Genomic DNA, 17,000 nt, shown 5'->3' with positions numbered 1-17,000 from the left:
CCAGGGTTTTTGCTGCTCACAGAACAGGCCTTGTTTATATGTGTTTTTTTTCTTAGTGTCAATTTAACAGTGCTGCTTTGGAGCAAAGGCAAATGCTCTGTGATCAGAACAGGCATTTCCAGGTGTTACTGACCACCACTGACTCTTCACAGCCTGTTTTCCATGGTTCTGGCCAGAAAAAGAGCACCAGGCAATGGAATAATTGAGGTTTGCTTAGACAACAGGGCAATGAGCCCCAGTGGTGTCCTGCAAACCACCAGGAAACACAAACCAGCCCCAAATGTGTGAAAGAGACACCTTGAACTGGAATAAGGCAGGACTGGGAATCATTGTCCCCACAGCAAGCCCACTGCAGGGTTTACACACACCCATTCCAACCCACTGGGTTCCCATGGTTCACAGCCTGTTTTCCATGGTTCTGGCCAGAAAAAGAGCACCAGGCAATGGAATCATTGAGATTTGCTTAGACAACAGGGCAATGAGCCCCACTGGTGTCCTGAAAACCACCAGGAAACACAAACCAGCTTCAAATGTATCTTACTGTGAAAAAGAGACTGGAATAAGGCAGGACTGGGTATCACAGCAAGCCCACTGCAGGGTTTACACACACCCATCCCAACCCACTGGGTTCCCATGGTTCACAGCCTGTTTTCCATGGTTCTGGCCAGAAAAAGAGCACCAGGCAATGGAATCATCAAGGCAGCCAGGGCAGTGAGCCCCACTGGTGTCCTGCAAACCACCAGGAAGCACAAACCAGCCCCAGCTGTGTGAAAGAGACACCTTGAACTGGAATAAGGCAGGACTGGGAACCACTCCCCCCACAGCAGGGATTACCCACACCCACCCCAACCCACTGGGGAATTCACACCACGAATACCCTGGATGCACTGAGGATCTAACAGATTCATATTTGGGCAGGAAGAAAAGGAGATCAATGTGCACTGGGCACTGCTGTGGTGCCCTGCTCACCCTCCATGAGCTTCATGAAGATGGTGACCCAGGGACCCTCCTTGACAGCCCCGTACAGGGGCACCACGCTGGGGCTGCTCACGGCCGCGCACGTCGTCAGCTCCTCGGCACGGAAATGTTCCAGCTGCACCTGCAGCAACAGGGAAAGCTGAGCCATCCTCACACAGCTGTCCCTCTCTGGGGGCTGTGGGACAGCAGACATGGGTTAACTGGGCCTGGTGGTCTTTTCCAAACTTAATTCTGTGACCTCGAATAGAAGTGGGAACGCTCGGGATGATGAACCCTCAATGTTTAAGGGAAGTGAAAATTCATCACAAGAGATGGCAGCTTGTAATAACTCCAGATTACAGGTAGGAAGGTAATTTTTGTCTCAGTAAAAAGATAATGTTGATAACTGAGGGAAAAAAAACAACCCTGGGGATGGTGCAAAACTTGGCAAAAATTCAACTCCCCCAAAACAGGAGGGAATACAAAATACATCCATCACCTTGTTAGGTGGTGCTCATGCTGCAAATGGTTAAAGAAAAACTTTATTCAATAAGTTGAGCCAAACTAAATAAAACTAAAGAATTTGCTGAAGTCCAGAAGGAAAACATGAGTCATGAAGATTCTGGTGGGAAAAAGATGCATCATGTTTCTTCTCTGTCAGCAATCCAGCTATAGCTGGTTTGCTTTCATCTCAAGAATTTGGAGAGCAGGTGCTTCCAGCACCAAGTCTGGTGAATAAGGTGAGGTAGAGGCCTCCTGTCACAGGAACTGCAGACAGTTATTCATGGAAAATTAAATAGAGCATAGAGAAGTGTTAAATTTGCATGTTAGAACTCTCTGCTTTCAGAGTGTGATCTAAGAAGATGCATTTCTGATATAAAGAGCATCATTTATCCATCAGTAATTAGGTGGGGGGAAATGACATTTTGAAAGACTTCAGCTTCTCCTACTTTCATGTTTCCCTTTTCAGCACAACCATCTTCCTTCCTGAAAATACACCCCACAAGGAACAGCTATTCCTCCCAAGACTGTGGATTTGCCAAATGGATAATGCATTTAAATAGCTACACACTGACAGGAAACAATCTGGTTGTGTCACCACAAGATTTCACACCTGAACTGTGAGGATGCGGAACAGGAATTAATTTTCTGCATGCTTGAGAGATGTTTGTTTCTATAGCTGACAATTGAATGGTTATGAAATGGTTAAATAAATACAAACACTGACTTGTCTTGCCTCTTACATCTTTCCACAGGGAGCACAGCAAGCTGGGCCCAGTGTAAACGGGGGGAAAATGAACATTTTAAACTGGAAAATGAAAGTTATGGTTCTTTTTGCACATAATATTTTTGTACTCAAGGCAAACACTTCCCACACAGTTTTCTAGTGAAGTAATGTGAGAAACATCAGTTCACAGGGGTGATGAAAGTATGCAAGTGTAAGTTCAAATAAAATACTTTCCATTTTCCTCATCTCCTTGCATTATCCCTCTGTCTGCACCCCTGATGCCCTCACAGCAGCCCACAAATCCATGCCCTGCTCCAAGTTATCTTCCACACACTTCCTACATCAAGTGACAATGGCATATCCTGGAGTAGAACAGATTACAGTGCCAGTTTCTGGAAAAACACACATCCTTTGCTGCATCTGGAGCAGCATCACCTCAGAACAATGTGCCAGCACTGCAGCTGACACTCAGGAGATGAAAGCTCTGTTTGCAGATCCTACTGACTGCCTTGGGTTTTTCCTACTTTATTCCTTTTTCAACAGGGAAATAAATACCTGCCATGTAACCACTTACACCAGACATGGTTTGAGATAAGAATAGTCAGATAACAGACAGCCCACGCAGCTGCTGCTCCCCTGCAGTCACTCACAATCATTCAGAAAGCTCTACTCTTGCCTTTCAGCACACTTTAAAGCCAAATGAGCTTTTTTCTGGCTGCTGATCTTGGCCCTTGTGCACATACAGGTCCTCCAGCTGCTTTTCTATCACCTCCCTGAGCTTTTCCTTGGACACAACAGCAGCACCTCACTGTGACTGTACAAGGCCTAAAGAGAGAAGAGATTTCTCTCCATGTGCTTTCTCTCACACAGAATTACCTTTTTGGCAGCACACTGGAATCCTGTCTGTTTGTCCTCTATCTTGTAGACCTCCCCAAAAGAGCCAATGCCCAGGGAACCGTGGCACTTGGTCCAGTGAACTTCTTCTCGGTACTCGTAATCCACCGGCTTCAGCTTCTGGAAATCCAAACAGAAAACAAAATGAAGCAACAAAAGAGACATTTAAATGTTGAGCTGCATGGAGAACAACATTCTGAGAAGCAGCACAAGGACAGGTAACACAGCACCTCTCCAGAAATCTCAGTACAAGATTAATTCTGTCACAGGTTTGAGATGAAACCACACAGGATGAACCCATGTGATTTCTGTGAGGTCTGTTGGATTTAACTGAGTGGACTCCACTGCTGTAAAAGAAAGGCCACCAGGATTTGGATGGTCTGGAGCTCTGTGTTTCTCTCTTCTCTGTGTTTCTCCCTTCTACAAAGCTGAATCCTACAACTAACCCAGATTCCCATGACTAAATGCAGCCACTGAAAGCTTTTCTGCAGTCAGTAGATGGAGACTGTGCCTCAGGTGTCAGTGTGAGCACGTTCAGGCAGGTAAGGGACACCTTGAGCTCCACAGAGCACACTGACAGGGTCATACTGACCCCAGGGAAATCCTCCAGGAGGACTTTAAGGTGTTGAGAGAGAACTGAATTCAGAAGTGAATCGTGTCCCTAGGGTTTGAATGCATTTCTGTGCCCAGGCCCTGTGGGACACTGCAAGGGACACTGCAGGAGCTGCTGTCCCAGCAGAGGCACCAACTGCCCTCCTGTACCTCCCCTTCTACTCAGACCTGGTTTCTGTCACACTCCAGCTCCTCCAGAGCCAACAAATATTGCAGCCTGGCTGAACAGATGGGGCAGCAAACAGAGGACATGGCTGAACACTGACTAAGCACAGAACCACTGCTCAGAGCCAGCCTGCATGTCTGGTGACTGAGCACAGCATGGAGCCAGCAGTCTGAGGCAGGCAGGGCTTTAATTCCTGCAGAAAACAACCCTGCAACGCTATCTGGCAGCTCCAACCAGATCCAGAACCATTCAGAAATCACAGTTTTAGCAGCAAGCACATGGGTGCAGATTATCCCTCTCCCAAAGCCCAGGAGAAACTCAGCCTCCCACACCCCAGAGTGGCTCAGATCACCTCATTCAGCAGCACTCCTTCATTTTCACTTGCTTCATGGAATTGTTCCTTCAGCTCCAGCCCACCTCCTCTCCATGTCTTGGCCAGGCTGGCTAAATTTTGTGGTTCTCCAAAACTCACGCTCCCCTTCAAGGCATCTACCAAATATTCTTCCACAGAAAGTTTGTCAGCACTGGTTTGCACAGACTGGTTGATGCATTTGGTGAAATTATATTCTAAGTTTAGGCCAGATAAGTGACTGTCTTGATAGTTGAGGTCACCATGGAAGTATTTGTCCAGAGCATTCTGCTTCATGGCACGGAGAGGATTGTCCACGTGTGGGAAATGGGGGGGAAGGATGTTGTAGGGGAAAGGATGGAGAGTCTCAGGCTGAGGAACAGTGTCCCTCTGTTTCCAAACATGATTAAGGCACTGAATGGGGCTGATCAGCTTGTGCAGTTCAGTTTTGTACTGGCTCCTTGGGGAATGCAGTTTGCCCATGGACAAAGGGGCATGGGCAGGCTTCTCAAAAGGCAGTGGATCATAGCCCAAGTCCTTGTTAAATTCAGGAACCCAAAAACTGTTTCTGTAAAGAGTGCTTTGGTGGGATTCATCCTCCTAGAAAACAAAACCAAATAGCTGAGCAGGAACCTCAGTACAGCCACCAGAATTCACCCAAGAGCTGTCAGGAGTTTGCAGGGACAGTACAAAAGGAAGGTGGAAGATTCTCACCTGGACAGGAATTGGGGTGCAGCTCTCCTGTTCTGGAGTTCTTGGACTCCTCCTGCCAGCAGCCACAGGTTGTCCTTTCAGCTTGGATCTTTTCTTGTGCCTTTTCTTCCTGGCCCTGCCCCGGTGCCTCCCTCTCCAGGTGGGAGCCATCCTGCCCTCCGTGGCGTGGGCCACATTGTTGGGGATGTGATCGAGGCTGTCCGAGCGGCTGCTGCAAGGCAGAGCACAGCAGGGCTCTGAGATGGGGCAGCTCAACCCACAGAGGGGAAATCAGCAACTCTGCTAGCTCAACTGAGAGCTAAAACACAATTTCTTGACTTCTAGCAGGGGTAAGTTGAAGGTCCAGGCTAAGCAGCACCTCTGGGATTGTATAAAAGAAATGTCGGGGTGCAGGGGAGGCAAAATATTAAAGTGACCCAAAGTTTGTAAATTCTGGAAGAACAAGGCTGGAATGTACAGTCACAGAATGGTTTGGGTTGGGAGGGATCATAAAACCCACCCAGTGCCACCCTTGCCATGGCAGGGACACTTCCACTGTCCCAGGCTGCTCCAAGCCCTGTCCAGCCTGGCCTTGGGCACTGCCAGGGATCCCCAGCTGCTCTGTGCCAGGGCCTGCCCACCCTCCCAGGGAACAATTCCCAATATCCCACCTAACCCTGCCCTCTGGCAGGGGGAAGCCATTCTCTGTGTCCTGTCACTCCAAGTCCCTCCCCAGCTTTCTTTTATGTCTCTTTTTTGAACATAGCAAAGTAGAGGGGAAAGCACTGCACATCTCCAGGCTGCTCTGAGACAGTCTGTGCTTGATTTCTAGTGAATCACAGAGATAATGGATAACTGCAGTCTGTTTTAAAATTTATTTAAATTAATAAATGTTTTCATAATATCAATGCCTGCTCTAATTTGAAGGAAAAGAGCTTTGCACAGAGAAGAGGGATGACTAAGAGCACTCAAATAAAACAGCTTCAAAATGCCAAAATGTGCTGGCTTGCAAAGCCCAAAACTACAACATGATTTCTAAGAATGTGTACAGATACACACAACACTCCAGCTGGGGTCTGCACAAAGATGTGAACTCTCAAGAGGGATATTTGCCTGCAGTTAGGGTCAGAAAGAGATGTCTCCTTTCAACTCAAAGCATTCTGTGATTCTATGACTCAATACCAACCATAGCAGTTGGATTTTTTTAATTAAGCTCTAAGAGAAAACAAGATTTTTGATCTTCAAACGAAGCAATTGATGCAGAACAGTTCTGATACATTTCTCTGCCTTTCCTGATCAGTGATGCAGGGCACAGCCATTTTCTCCATCTTTTCCTATTTTAGTGCTAAAAGATGCCAAAAGTAGAGTTCTGGCTGATGGCATCAGCACAGTGCATTGAGCCTGAATCCACAGCTGGTGTGCATCCCAGAAAACCCCAGATCCCAGAGAAAACCCCTCAGAAATGGGTCATCTTGCACTTCTTCAGATGGTCCACAGGACCACATCCTAAAGCCACTGGGCAGTGTCAAGGTCTGAAGCCACCAGGGGACAGGCAGCACCTAATTGTGTACCCCAGTACCCATTTCAGGCTGCTGGGCTGCCTGACAGGGCTCCAGTGTGTAAGAAAGCCCCAGGATGAGCCCAAACAGGAAAAGATTCTTCATGAAGAACAAGCAGCTGACTCCAGAAAAGCAATTCCCAGGGCTCCATTTGTCCATCACAAGTGTCTCTGTCCCTTTTACCACTTGCAGCCTCTCTGTGTTCACAACTTCTGTTGTTGATGCTGTCATTAAGCAAAGGCTCTCTCATCCCCTTTTAGCCTTCCAAGAAGTTAAACTGTTCCCTTTTCTGAGGGCTCCTTCTAGCAGCAGCCCAGGTTTCCCACAGCTTTTCAGCAGATGGTGGAACAGTTTCAAAAGCATCAACACAGTTCAGTTAAAAAAGACTGAAAATTTCTCCTTGGATTCTTCTACATCAAGAACCTTATGAACATTAAAAAAATCAGTCATTTCAAAACAAATTTGACCATCCAGAAACACCCAGAAGGCTACAAGGGCAGTAAACCTGCAGGTATTGCCAATAAGGAAAGGTGTTTCAAAAAGTTTGTGCCTAAATTTGTAATTTTTCCTGATAGGAAGATGTTTTGGGAAAGACAAATTCTTACCAGGCCTCAGATGAAGAGCTAATTCCAACAGGAGTGCTTTTGGAAAAATATTTGAAGTGCAGAGAGCCAGGATGAGTTGGAACAAGGAAAGTCAGAAATCAGCAGTGAAGAGGAGAGTTTGTGTTAAGTGAAGAGGGGAGTTTGTGTTAAGAGGTCTCTCACCTGTAACGTTTACTGTGGGCAATAAAGGATCTCTCTGATAAAGTGGGGCTGAACTCCTGACTGTTTTCACCTGTGAGGAAAAAAACCCAGGATTATCACTTGTCTCAAACAAAGTCTCTCCTAGTAACAACTGGGCTCAAACAGCTTTAGCACTGTGCTAAATGAGTGATCCAGACAATCAGTGCACAGTCATGTCACACCACCCACACTGCATTCTTCCTCCCCCACAATTAGGAGCATTCCCAGCTATCTCCTGATCCCCCAGCTCTTTGCCAGATGAGCTTTACTTTGGTCTCCTCCTCTTTTAAACCCCTTTCAGAAGGCAGCTAAGAGCAGGAGCCCCACAGGACACAGATCTGGTTGGGGTGCACAGCTCTCATGCTGGTCTGTTATTTCTGCTTTATTCAGTGGATGCTGCCACATTATTAGGAGATTTCATGAGCTTCCTAAATAGAGTCTGGGATGTGTCATCAGCTCCACCCCACTTGGGATTACAAATAGATGTGGCCTCAGCTCTCCAGGAGTGCAGAGGGAGTGAAATCTCATCCCTCTCTGCACATTCCTTTTTCTCAATGAAGCACAGCCCGCCCTGCTACTCACATTCTGCTTGGGCAATAATAGAAATTGATGCACAGCCTCCTTCTGTTTCTTCTTTTGCTGTTCCTCTGGTGATTACATCATTCAGGATTTTCCACTGACTGTCAAAGATGGCCTTCTTTGAATCTTCTACTTTGCAAACACTGCTTTGCTTTTCACTCACTGTCTCCTTCAGCCCCTCAGCAGCTGTGAGCTCCTTTTTGTGTTTGACTGTTGGATCAGGAGATCCCTGGCATGCAATTCCCATCACGGCCATTTCCCAGCTTCAGGGAGACACTGAGCAAGAAGAGAAAAACAAAACACTTGTCAAAATCCTTCACAGTTCCTGAGAAACAGGAGGCTCCTGAAGGTATCATAATTAATAAATAATTCAAATCAAAGTCCTGCCCATGTTCTGAGCTGGAGAAGAACCCTGGAGTACCAGTCCTTGATTTCTGACTTGGAGCACTGAAGAGCTGAATATTCAACATTCTCAGGACTGAAAGCATGCAACCACACAGGTTTCAGAGAAATTGAATTCTTGGTATATTCCCTTAAATATAAACAGTGAAACCAAGGAGAAGGAGGAACTCCCATATCACTAAACAGGAAGAACGTTCATCCCCAGGAAAAGGGAAGATATGAAAGTTCTCCTAGAGTGCACCTGGGGGAATGACACTGTGCTCTCCCACCACATGGATGGCCATAAAGCCAAACAATTCCTTTTTTCCCTGTGCTCAGTCATTCCTCATCCTCCCTCAATGCAGCCAGGATCAACAGCCAACCTGCCCATCCACAGATCCTCCCTCACATCACCACCAACTTCTGCAATCCTTGCTCAAGCCCACCAGAAGTGGAGCTCTTCCAGAGTGCAGGATCCATGGATGGTGTGGGACAGAGGACAGTGATGGTGCTGGAACCATCAAACCCCTTTCCTGAGAGCTGGGGAGGGGATCAGCACAGACTGAGCTGACCAGGAACACAAATGGAGCTCCAAACAGGCCCCAGCACAGGGGAAGGTGGAAGAGAGCTGAGAATGCAAAGGGGAATCATAAACCAACATGGAAGCAAAGCACTGAGGGGCAGCATGGAGATTCCACATTGCTGATTTTCAACCCTGGGTGAGTGAGGAGTTCCCTACAGCACAAATCCCTGGGGAATACAGCCTTGGTGCAGCTCCTGATTCACTCATCTTGGATTCTGGAGAAGTTAACCAGCTGTTTCCTTATAAACCAGGATGTGTTCTGTTGCCTCTTAAGTGCAGAGATCCCTTCCTTGTGCCAGTGTAAAGCCTTAAAATGAACATTTCCACCCTTAAACCACCCAGGGAAATTCAGAAACCTTGGGCAATGTACAGGGGAGTTAAAGAGCCCAAACCCAGGACAGGACAAGGAGGGACATTTTAACAGAGGCCAGAAAATCAGATATCAGCACCACTACAGGAGCACACCTTGGGGCTCATCAGCTTCAATCTGCACAAATCTTTCTCTTCTCCCTTTCCTTTCCTTGAAATTTCTCACTCCCTTTCCTTTCCTATTCTATTTCCCTTCCCAAATTTCCTTTCTTTGCCTTGAAATTTCCTTTCCTTTCCTTGAAATTTGCTTTCCTTTCCCTTCCCATTCCCTTTCCTTTCCCTTCCCAAATTTCCTTTTCTGAATTTCCTTTCCTTTCCTTGAACTTTCCTTCCCTTCCCTTTCCCATTCCTTTCCTTTTTCCTTTCCTTCCCTTCCCTTTCCCATTCCTTTCCTTTTTCCTTTCCTTTCCCTTCCCAAATTTCCTTTTCTGAATTTCCTTTCCTTGAAATTTCCTTCCCTTCCCTTTCCCATTCCTTTTTCCTTTCCTTTCCTTTTCCCTGTCCCATTCTCATTCCCTTTCCTTTCCTGTTTCCTTTCCTTTCCTTTCTCTTTCCCTTTTCCTTTTTTCCCCACCTTGAGCAGCTGTCTGGGACAACAGGACATTCACTCCAACAGGCTCCTGGCAACAGAGCTGAATCAGGAAAATGACAAAGCGAGTGGGTGCTCCATGCCTGAAGGACCACCAAGGAAAAGAGGATTGGGAGCCGAGTGCATGAACCTTGGTGCTGTGAGTCACCTAACAACCTGGCAGGTACACAAGGAAAGTCAACAATGACCACATTCAGAGGCCAAACAGAGAACAGCTGCTGTGCAAAAGAAGTGCTGATGACAGTACCCCACTCATTAGGGCCGTCCCGCTCCCTCTCCTCTACAGAAATGATGGCAATTCTCAGTGCTGTAAAATAATCCCTTGGAGCAGCAGGAGCAGAGCCTGCCAGATGACTAACCCAGCCACCAGTGACCAAACTGACAAGTTCAGGGTTATTTTTATCCTCACTCTCTCCTGACTTGCATTAACTCTGTCTCTCCTTGCCCTCCCCTCACCTTCAAGGTCCTTCAGGGCAAACCAATCCTCATCAGCAAAAAATACGGAATTCTACCAGTCCCTCCTTGGCTGAGTCAAAGGAGAACAGAGACAGGGGAAAAACAAAACTGCAAGTCCTTGTTGCCCTCTAAAATGGCAAAGAATAACAAGGAAACATAACTGAGATTAAAGTCAACAAAGTTCTGCCTCACTTGCAGACTCAAAGAGACCGAGGCAGCAATTGTGAGCAACGGCCTGGAGCTGGGCAGAGCTCAGGCAGTTTAATGTGTGACTCAGGTCTGTGGGGCTGTGCAGGGCCAGAACCTGCATGCCCAGCCTGTTTAACTGTTTTGCTGCACAATTTTCAGTCCTTGCAAAAGTCAAATGCCAAGTATTTTTATGGTGTGTACAGCAAAGCATGGTGGGGAGAAGATGTGATTAAAAATAAGCAATCAGAACTTTTAAATAGTTTTTGGAGTGTAGGTTGTGCCTGAAGAAAAGGAGGCTCAGGGGAGGCTTCTATGGCCCTCAACAGCTCCCTGACAGGAGGCTGAAGCCACTGAGGGTTGGGCTCTGCTGCCAGAAAACAAGAGACAGGACACAAGGAAATGGCCTCAAGTTGGATATTGTGAAAATTTCTTCACTGGAAGGCTGATCAGGCATTGGTGGAGTCCCCATGCCTGGAGGTGCCCAGCAGACATGGCATTTCATGATATGGCTTAGTGGGCACGGTGGGATGTGGTTGAAAGCTTGGAGGTCTTTCCCAAGCTCAGAGATTGTGTGATTCAGAACTGAACAGGCCTGACTCATCTCTGTGCACGTGGAAGGGGCTCAGAGAGGTGCAAAGAGCTCCTGAGTGCCAGAATTCAGACCCACACTCAGTCTCTGCCCAGAGCCACCCCACAGCTCCAGACAAAAGGGCAGCAGCAGATGGATCTGAGGATCCACAGGAAGCCCACTAAAAGCAGGATTTACCCACGTGGAGCTGCAATTCCCCTGCCTGTTTACAAGCTCCAGGATGAGCACAGCTTCCTGTGCAGACAAAAACACACAGAGCTTCATGGTCCTGAGCTGGAGGGCTTCTGTGTCCTACCCAGAGCTGCTTCTCCTCTCCCTCAGCCAGCTGGAATTCTTGATTTCCATATCCTGGACTTTCTTCCTTCTCTGGACATGTGATGGGCTCGTTATTTTCAAGGCAGAAAGGGGAAGTCAGGTAATGATGCAGGAGATAAGAGGGGATAGTGCACTCCTAACCCACAATGGGCCTTTGATACCAGCTTAAAGCCTGTTTGCTCCTTATCTGCACTAAGGGTTTACTCACCTTGGGTTAACTCATGTTAGTTCCCACTGCTGTAAAACAGAAAGTGTGTTTTTACAGAATGAAAGCCAAACAGTCTCAGTCCTGCTGTGAAGGCACCGCTCTGGTGGCAGCTCCTCCCTCAGCCAACGTGTGGGAGAAACTAAAATACTGCAGAAGGTCACCTGAGACTGAAGGGAGTCAGAACTAATGAGATACTCAAACATTGTTCATGCAAGAGACAACCACGTGGTTTTCTGCTCCTTTAAAGCCTCCTCCTTCCTTCTCTAAAGTCTCTCTTCAGCTCTTCCATCTCAGCTGGAAGATGTTTGGAGCAGGGATCTTAAAAAAGCATTTTTGTGTGTTGTGAAGGTGTTGCGAGAGAAACTCAGAGCTGGACAGGAGCCATGCAAACACTTCCAGCACTGCCCCAATCCCATGGACACACCATAATATGGGATCTGCTTGCTGTGCCTGGCCCCAATCCTGACACACCATAATATGGGATCTGCTTGCTGTGCCTGGTTCTACTCCCAACACACCATAATATGGGATCTGCTTGTGTGCCGGGCCCCAATCCATGGACACCAAAACCATCCTACACCATAATGGGATCTGCTTGGTGTGCCTGGCCCAATCCTACACACCATAATATGGGATCATGCCTTGCTGTGCCTGGCTCCCAATCCCATGGACACACCATAATATGGGATCTGCTTGCTGTGCCTGCCCCAATCCATGGACACACCATAATATGGGATCTGCTTGCTGTGCCTGCCCCAATCCCATGGACACACCATAATATGGGATCTGCTTGCTGTGCCTGGCCCCAATCCCATGGACACACCATAATATGGGATCTGCTTGGTGTTCCTGGCCCCAATCCCATGGACACACCATAATATGGGATCTGCTTGGTGTTCCTGGCCCCAATCCTCACACACCATAATATGGGATCTGCTTGCTGTGCCTGCCCCAATCCTCACACACCATAATATGGGATCTGCTTGGTGTGCCTGGCCCCAATCCTCACACACCATAATATGGGATCTGCTTGCTGTGCCTGGCCCCAATCCCATGGACAATGGCTTTTGGGGGAATTTCAGTCAATGCTTTGTGGATCAGCCCATCCATTTGGTCAAAAAAGACTTGGGAAAGAGCTTTAAAATATATGTAAGTTTTCCTAAATCAACTTCACAGAATGGAGATTTCTTCTCATCTGAGTGCACCCATTCAGCAGCAGGTTCCCACTGACATTTAGTTTGAAAGCAAAGAAGAAAAAGATAAAAAATTATGTTCTCTCAGTGAGGTTTCCCACTTCCTTCTGGAGAGGAGTTCTGTGCACAGAGCACTAACTCAGGTTGCCTTAGATCAAACACAAGGAGCATTTTTAGCCACGTTGCTTTGCTGACCACCACAACAAAGCAACAGCTGGGAAGAGCCAGGAATTTCTGCATCACTAGAGCAGGGAATGGCAACTGAGAAAAACCCCACACACCTTTTGGGGACCTTCCAGTCCTCACAGCTGTCAGTGAGTGTGGCACAAAGTGCCAAGCCTGTAGCCAAAAGAACCTCCACAGGGTATTAGCTACAAAATCCTTGTGCAAAGCCACCAAACCTTAAGGAGCAGGTTCTTCCAAAGGAAAAAAAATTAGATTATACTTGTTATATGGATGGATCACATTAAAAATCTGGTTTGGGGCCAAAGGTATGTATGTATACATATATACTTTAGATATAGGTATACTTTAGGGACATACTATATATATATATATATATGTGATATATGTGATATATGTGATATATGTGATATATGTGATATATGTGATATATGTGATATATGTGATATATGTGATATATGTGATATATGTGATATATGTGATATATGTGATATATGTGATATATATACACATGCACATATATACATATACATAAAATATTATAAAATAAAATAATTAAATATAAAATATAATAAATAAATAAATAAATAAAAGGATTCAAGGCCATGTTGGCCAGGACTTGGAGAACCTGGGATAGTGGAAGGTGCCCACAGCAGTGAGTGAAACTGGATGAACTCCAAGGTCCCTTCCAACCCAAACCATCCCAGAATTATTTGTACAAGCCCTGGGCACCCCTGCCCTCCATCCCCGGCTCTCTGTGCCTGGATGCCCCCCCTGGGCTCCCTGGCCTGCACACGTTTCAGATGGAACTGAAATTCAGCCAGTTCCGGTTTTGGCTGAGGCAGTTTAAGGCCTGGGTGGAGATTTAAACTGCTCAGAGCTGTCAGCAGGACAAGTTTCAGTTTGTGTCAGAAGGGACTTAAAAAAAACCCAATTGTAGCATTCAGCAGCACCCCCAACCTCTAAATGCTGCTTTAAGTGAACATGTCTGGGGGGGGGGGGGAAAGACTTCTCTTGTGTATCTAAGAGCTCCAAAGTGAAAATAAATAGAATGCCTGACTGATTAAAATCCTGGTGAGTCAGAGCAGCAGTTGCTATTCCAGGGAGCTCTGAGCCTTCAATAACCACTGTGACCCCTCCAGCCATTCCAGGGGCTCCTGCACAATCCCCTCTGCTCCCTCTGGGGTGGATCCACAGAGAAACACCAGGGAAAGCTGAAAACCTTTCCCCAGAGCAGCACAAGGTCCTGTCTGAAGCACTGCACTATCAGCCCCATGGAGGAGCACGTCCCATTACACAGTGTGTAAACATGTTCTTTAAAGTGGTTTGATAGTAAATACTCCCAAATCCTCTTTCAGCCACTGCTGTTGCTTACTGTAAACACCAGGATAATGAGCCTCAGTTGGTTGTTTTTAGTTACCAGACATTAAGATATTGCAATAGTTTGGTTACAAAATCTGCAGGGAAATATTTGACTGGGATTCATTATCAGCAGATTTGTAAAAGCACCCAAACACACCTTTATCCTCATTTCCTGGAGGACAGCCCGAGCACAGCTCACTCCGGGACAATTCTTTTCATGCTGCTGAACAAAGATATGAACAGCAGCACCTGCCCAGAGTTTACAAACACTGCCACAAGCCCATTCACTCAGAGAATGAGCAGTTTTTCCCAACTCCTTTGTAAACAAGGAGAACAGAAATAATCAGAATTAATCTCAGCCTGATAAGGATTTGCTGTTCTCACACAGCTCTCAGGCCACTTAACAACACCATGGCTTTGACAACCTACTCATGGAGTTATTTCCTAAACTACAACAAAATGATAAAATAAAGCACCTAAAGGGACAACTTCCAGCAGCCACCACAGACACACCTGAAAATCAACTCTGCCCAAGCAGGTGGAGCCAGGCTGTCACCAGCTGTCACTTTACACTGCTTTGCAGCTTTATATATTTATAAAATCCATGTGAATCCATGGGGAAGCAGTAAGGCTGGGATGCCTTACTGGCAAAACCAACCCAAAAGTTTAGTTAAATTTAGTATTGATAGAAGCAGTTCTACATAAATTTACGATTGGTCCTGCCAATTTAGTTGTGACTATAAAATCAAAATATGAACTGATTGGGATGATTTCTAACTGTCCAGCCTGAGCAGACTCTAAGACATGAGGGAAAGTGGAACAGAACTGCCTTTAGGAAAGACAAGGTCCATTTTCTTCACTAAACTCTGACCAGCAAAGCCCACTCTCCTACAGATGCAATTCCCACATGTCTGTCCCTCCATGCATCCCCATCTCCCTCTCCCAGCCCTTCCTAGCTCAGGGTTCTTTTACTCCCAGCCAGCTGCTCATCTCAGAACCTGGAAATCTTTCCGTCCTCCAGGCCTCAATCCCTCTGTCTCCACCAACACATCTGACACTTGCCAGCAAAGGTCAAAAGTCACAGAAGGAAAGCTGATTCATGGCCACTTTGCCTCCATCCTCTTGGCAGTTATAATAATAATAATAATAATTCAGCACCTCATCACTGCTTCAACAGCTCAGCTCTACCCTCTCCCATTTAACACAGAAAGAAAACTCAGGACAGACTCATTAACTTCAAGTTCATTAACTCCAGTGGTGTTGGATCACAAACCCTTTAGGTTTTCAGTTATGTTTGTTTGTTATGCTCCTTCACAGGGCTCTACAAGATTCAGTCTCTTAATACAGTTAAAATTTAATAGTTAATAGCAAGTGACTCATTCCCAAGGAATCCGGTGGCCGTGCCAATTAACAGACATCAACTGAGGTAAAATGCAATAAAGCAGCTCACTACAGACACACTCAATTCAGCTATTCTTATCACTAATGTCACAGCACAGAAGCGTGAATTATTACTCATAAAAGCATTCAGAAAGCCGGTTGAAAAAGAAATTCAGACTTTGTTTATAGGCGCTGGTTTCAGACCGCTGTGCCGTCCATGTGCAGAGCACTCAACACATGTTTCTAATGTAACCAGTTAAAGCTGACAGGAAGCATCTGAGATCAACCACAGCAGCAACTTATTAATCAGCAAAGAAACATATTAACCTTTTGCCAGAAAAGAAAAAAAAGTTTAAAAAAGGGGGGAAAAAGAGGAGTTAGGCGTTTAGTTGTGTTAAAGGGACGCTGGGAATGAAAAGGAATTCAGGTGAATTAAGGTCCGGCTCGGCTGTGTTGTATGAGCTGAGTTCATCCTTCATCCTTCTCCTCTCTCCAGGGCCAGGGATCAGCGAAGTCCCTGCACCGGGAGCCCCGGGAACCGGGAGATCAGGGGCACCGGGAGCTCGGGGGTCTGAGGGGCACCGGGAGATCAGACAGCCAGGCTGCCCGGAGCACCGGGAGCTCAGGGCGCTGAGGGGCACCGGGAGCTCGGGGCACCGCAGACCCGAGGAGGTGCCGGGCAGCAGCACTGACATCCAGCTCCGAACATCCACACACAGCGCCGCGAAGGGAGCGGTGGCGGCGGGGCCCGGCGAGCCCATCACTCGCTCGCAGCCCCCGGCCGGCCCGGGGCTCCTCACACGCTGCTCCCGCCGGCAGCCGCGGAAGCTCCGCCAGGCCCTACCGGGAGATGCACCCCGCGGTTCCCAGCCCGAACGCTGCATCCCGGACCCGCATCCCGTCTCCGCGGGGGTGGCCGGGCCCGCACCTACCGCTCCGGCACGGTTCGGTTCGGCTCAGCCCGGTCCAGCCCGGCGCGATTCCGCTCAGCCCGCCCGGCACAGCCCGGCGCGGCCCCTCAGGCCTCTTCGGCAGCTCCCGCTCACTGACAGGCGGCACCCAGTCATGGCCCCGCCCCCTGTCCCCGCACAGCCAATCACCGCCCCGTCTTGCCGTCTAACCCCGCCCCTTCTCACACCGCGCCCAATCACCGCGCGGTCCTTGCCCCGCCTCCCTGGGCTCAGGCCGGCTGGGTTTCCCAGAAGTGGGCGGGGTTTTCTGCCAAATCGGCCCCGCCCCGCGATTCTCCGGGCGCCGTCGCGCTGCGCATGCGCGTTCGGCCGAGGGGGCGGGGAGGGGAGCGGCCGCCCGTCGCCTCACGATCGCCCGCCATGTTGGCTGCGGCTGTCGCCGGTCCTGGGCCCCGCTGTGTCCCTCGGTT

At 47.8% G+C, this 17,000-nt stretch overlaps 1 protein-coding gene across 3 annotated transcripts in view; it reads right to left on the bottom strand.

The window, feature by feature from the left end:
* Positions 1–16,674, bottom strand: part of MAP3K14 (mitogen-activated protein kinase kinase kinase 14) — a 30,600-nt gene extending 13,926 nt beyond the window's left edge. For 2 of the 3 annotated variants that reach the window (XR_010442900.1, XM_064733651.1), the window contains exons 1-7: positions 16,552–16,674; positions 7,826–8,098; positions 7,226–7,295; positions 4,921–5,131; positions 4,210–4,806; positions 3,062–3,199; positions 970–1,099 (exon numbers count right to left, since the gene is read on the bottom strand). Coding sequence is in view for 2 of the 3 variants with exons in the window: in XM_064733651.1 (XP_064589721.1) it covers positions 970–1,099; positions 3,062–3,199; positions 4,210–4,806; positions 4,921–5,131; positions 7,226–7,295; positions 7,826–8,078 (1,399 nt within the window). In the remaining variant the exon portion in view is untranslated. Of the gene's footprint in view, positions 1–969; positions 1,100–3,061; positions 3,200–4,209; positions 4,807–4,920; positions 5,132–7,225; positions 7,296–7,825; positions 8,099–16,547 lie in introns of all 3 variants that reach the window. The other variant, XM_064733652.1, reaches the window with a different exon arrangement.
* Between the last annotated feature and the right edge of the window lie 326 nt (positions 16,675–17,000).

The sequence above is a fragment of the Zonotrichia leucophrys genome, chromosome 27 (assembly GCF_028769735.1).
Source record: "Zonotrichia leucophrys gambelii isolate GWCS_2022_RI chromosome 27, RI_Zleu_2.0, whole genome shotgun sequence".
In the NCBI taxonomy this organism is placed as follows: Eukaryota; Metazoa; Chordata; class Aves; order Passeriformes; family Passerellidae; genus Zonotrichia; species Zonotrichia leucophrys.
The sequence above is the reverse complement of the archived record's forward strand: the minus strand, read 5'-3'. Positions and strand labels throughout refer to the sequence as shown.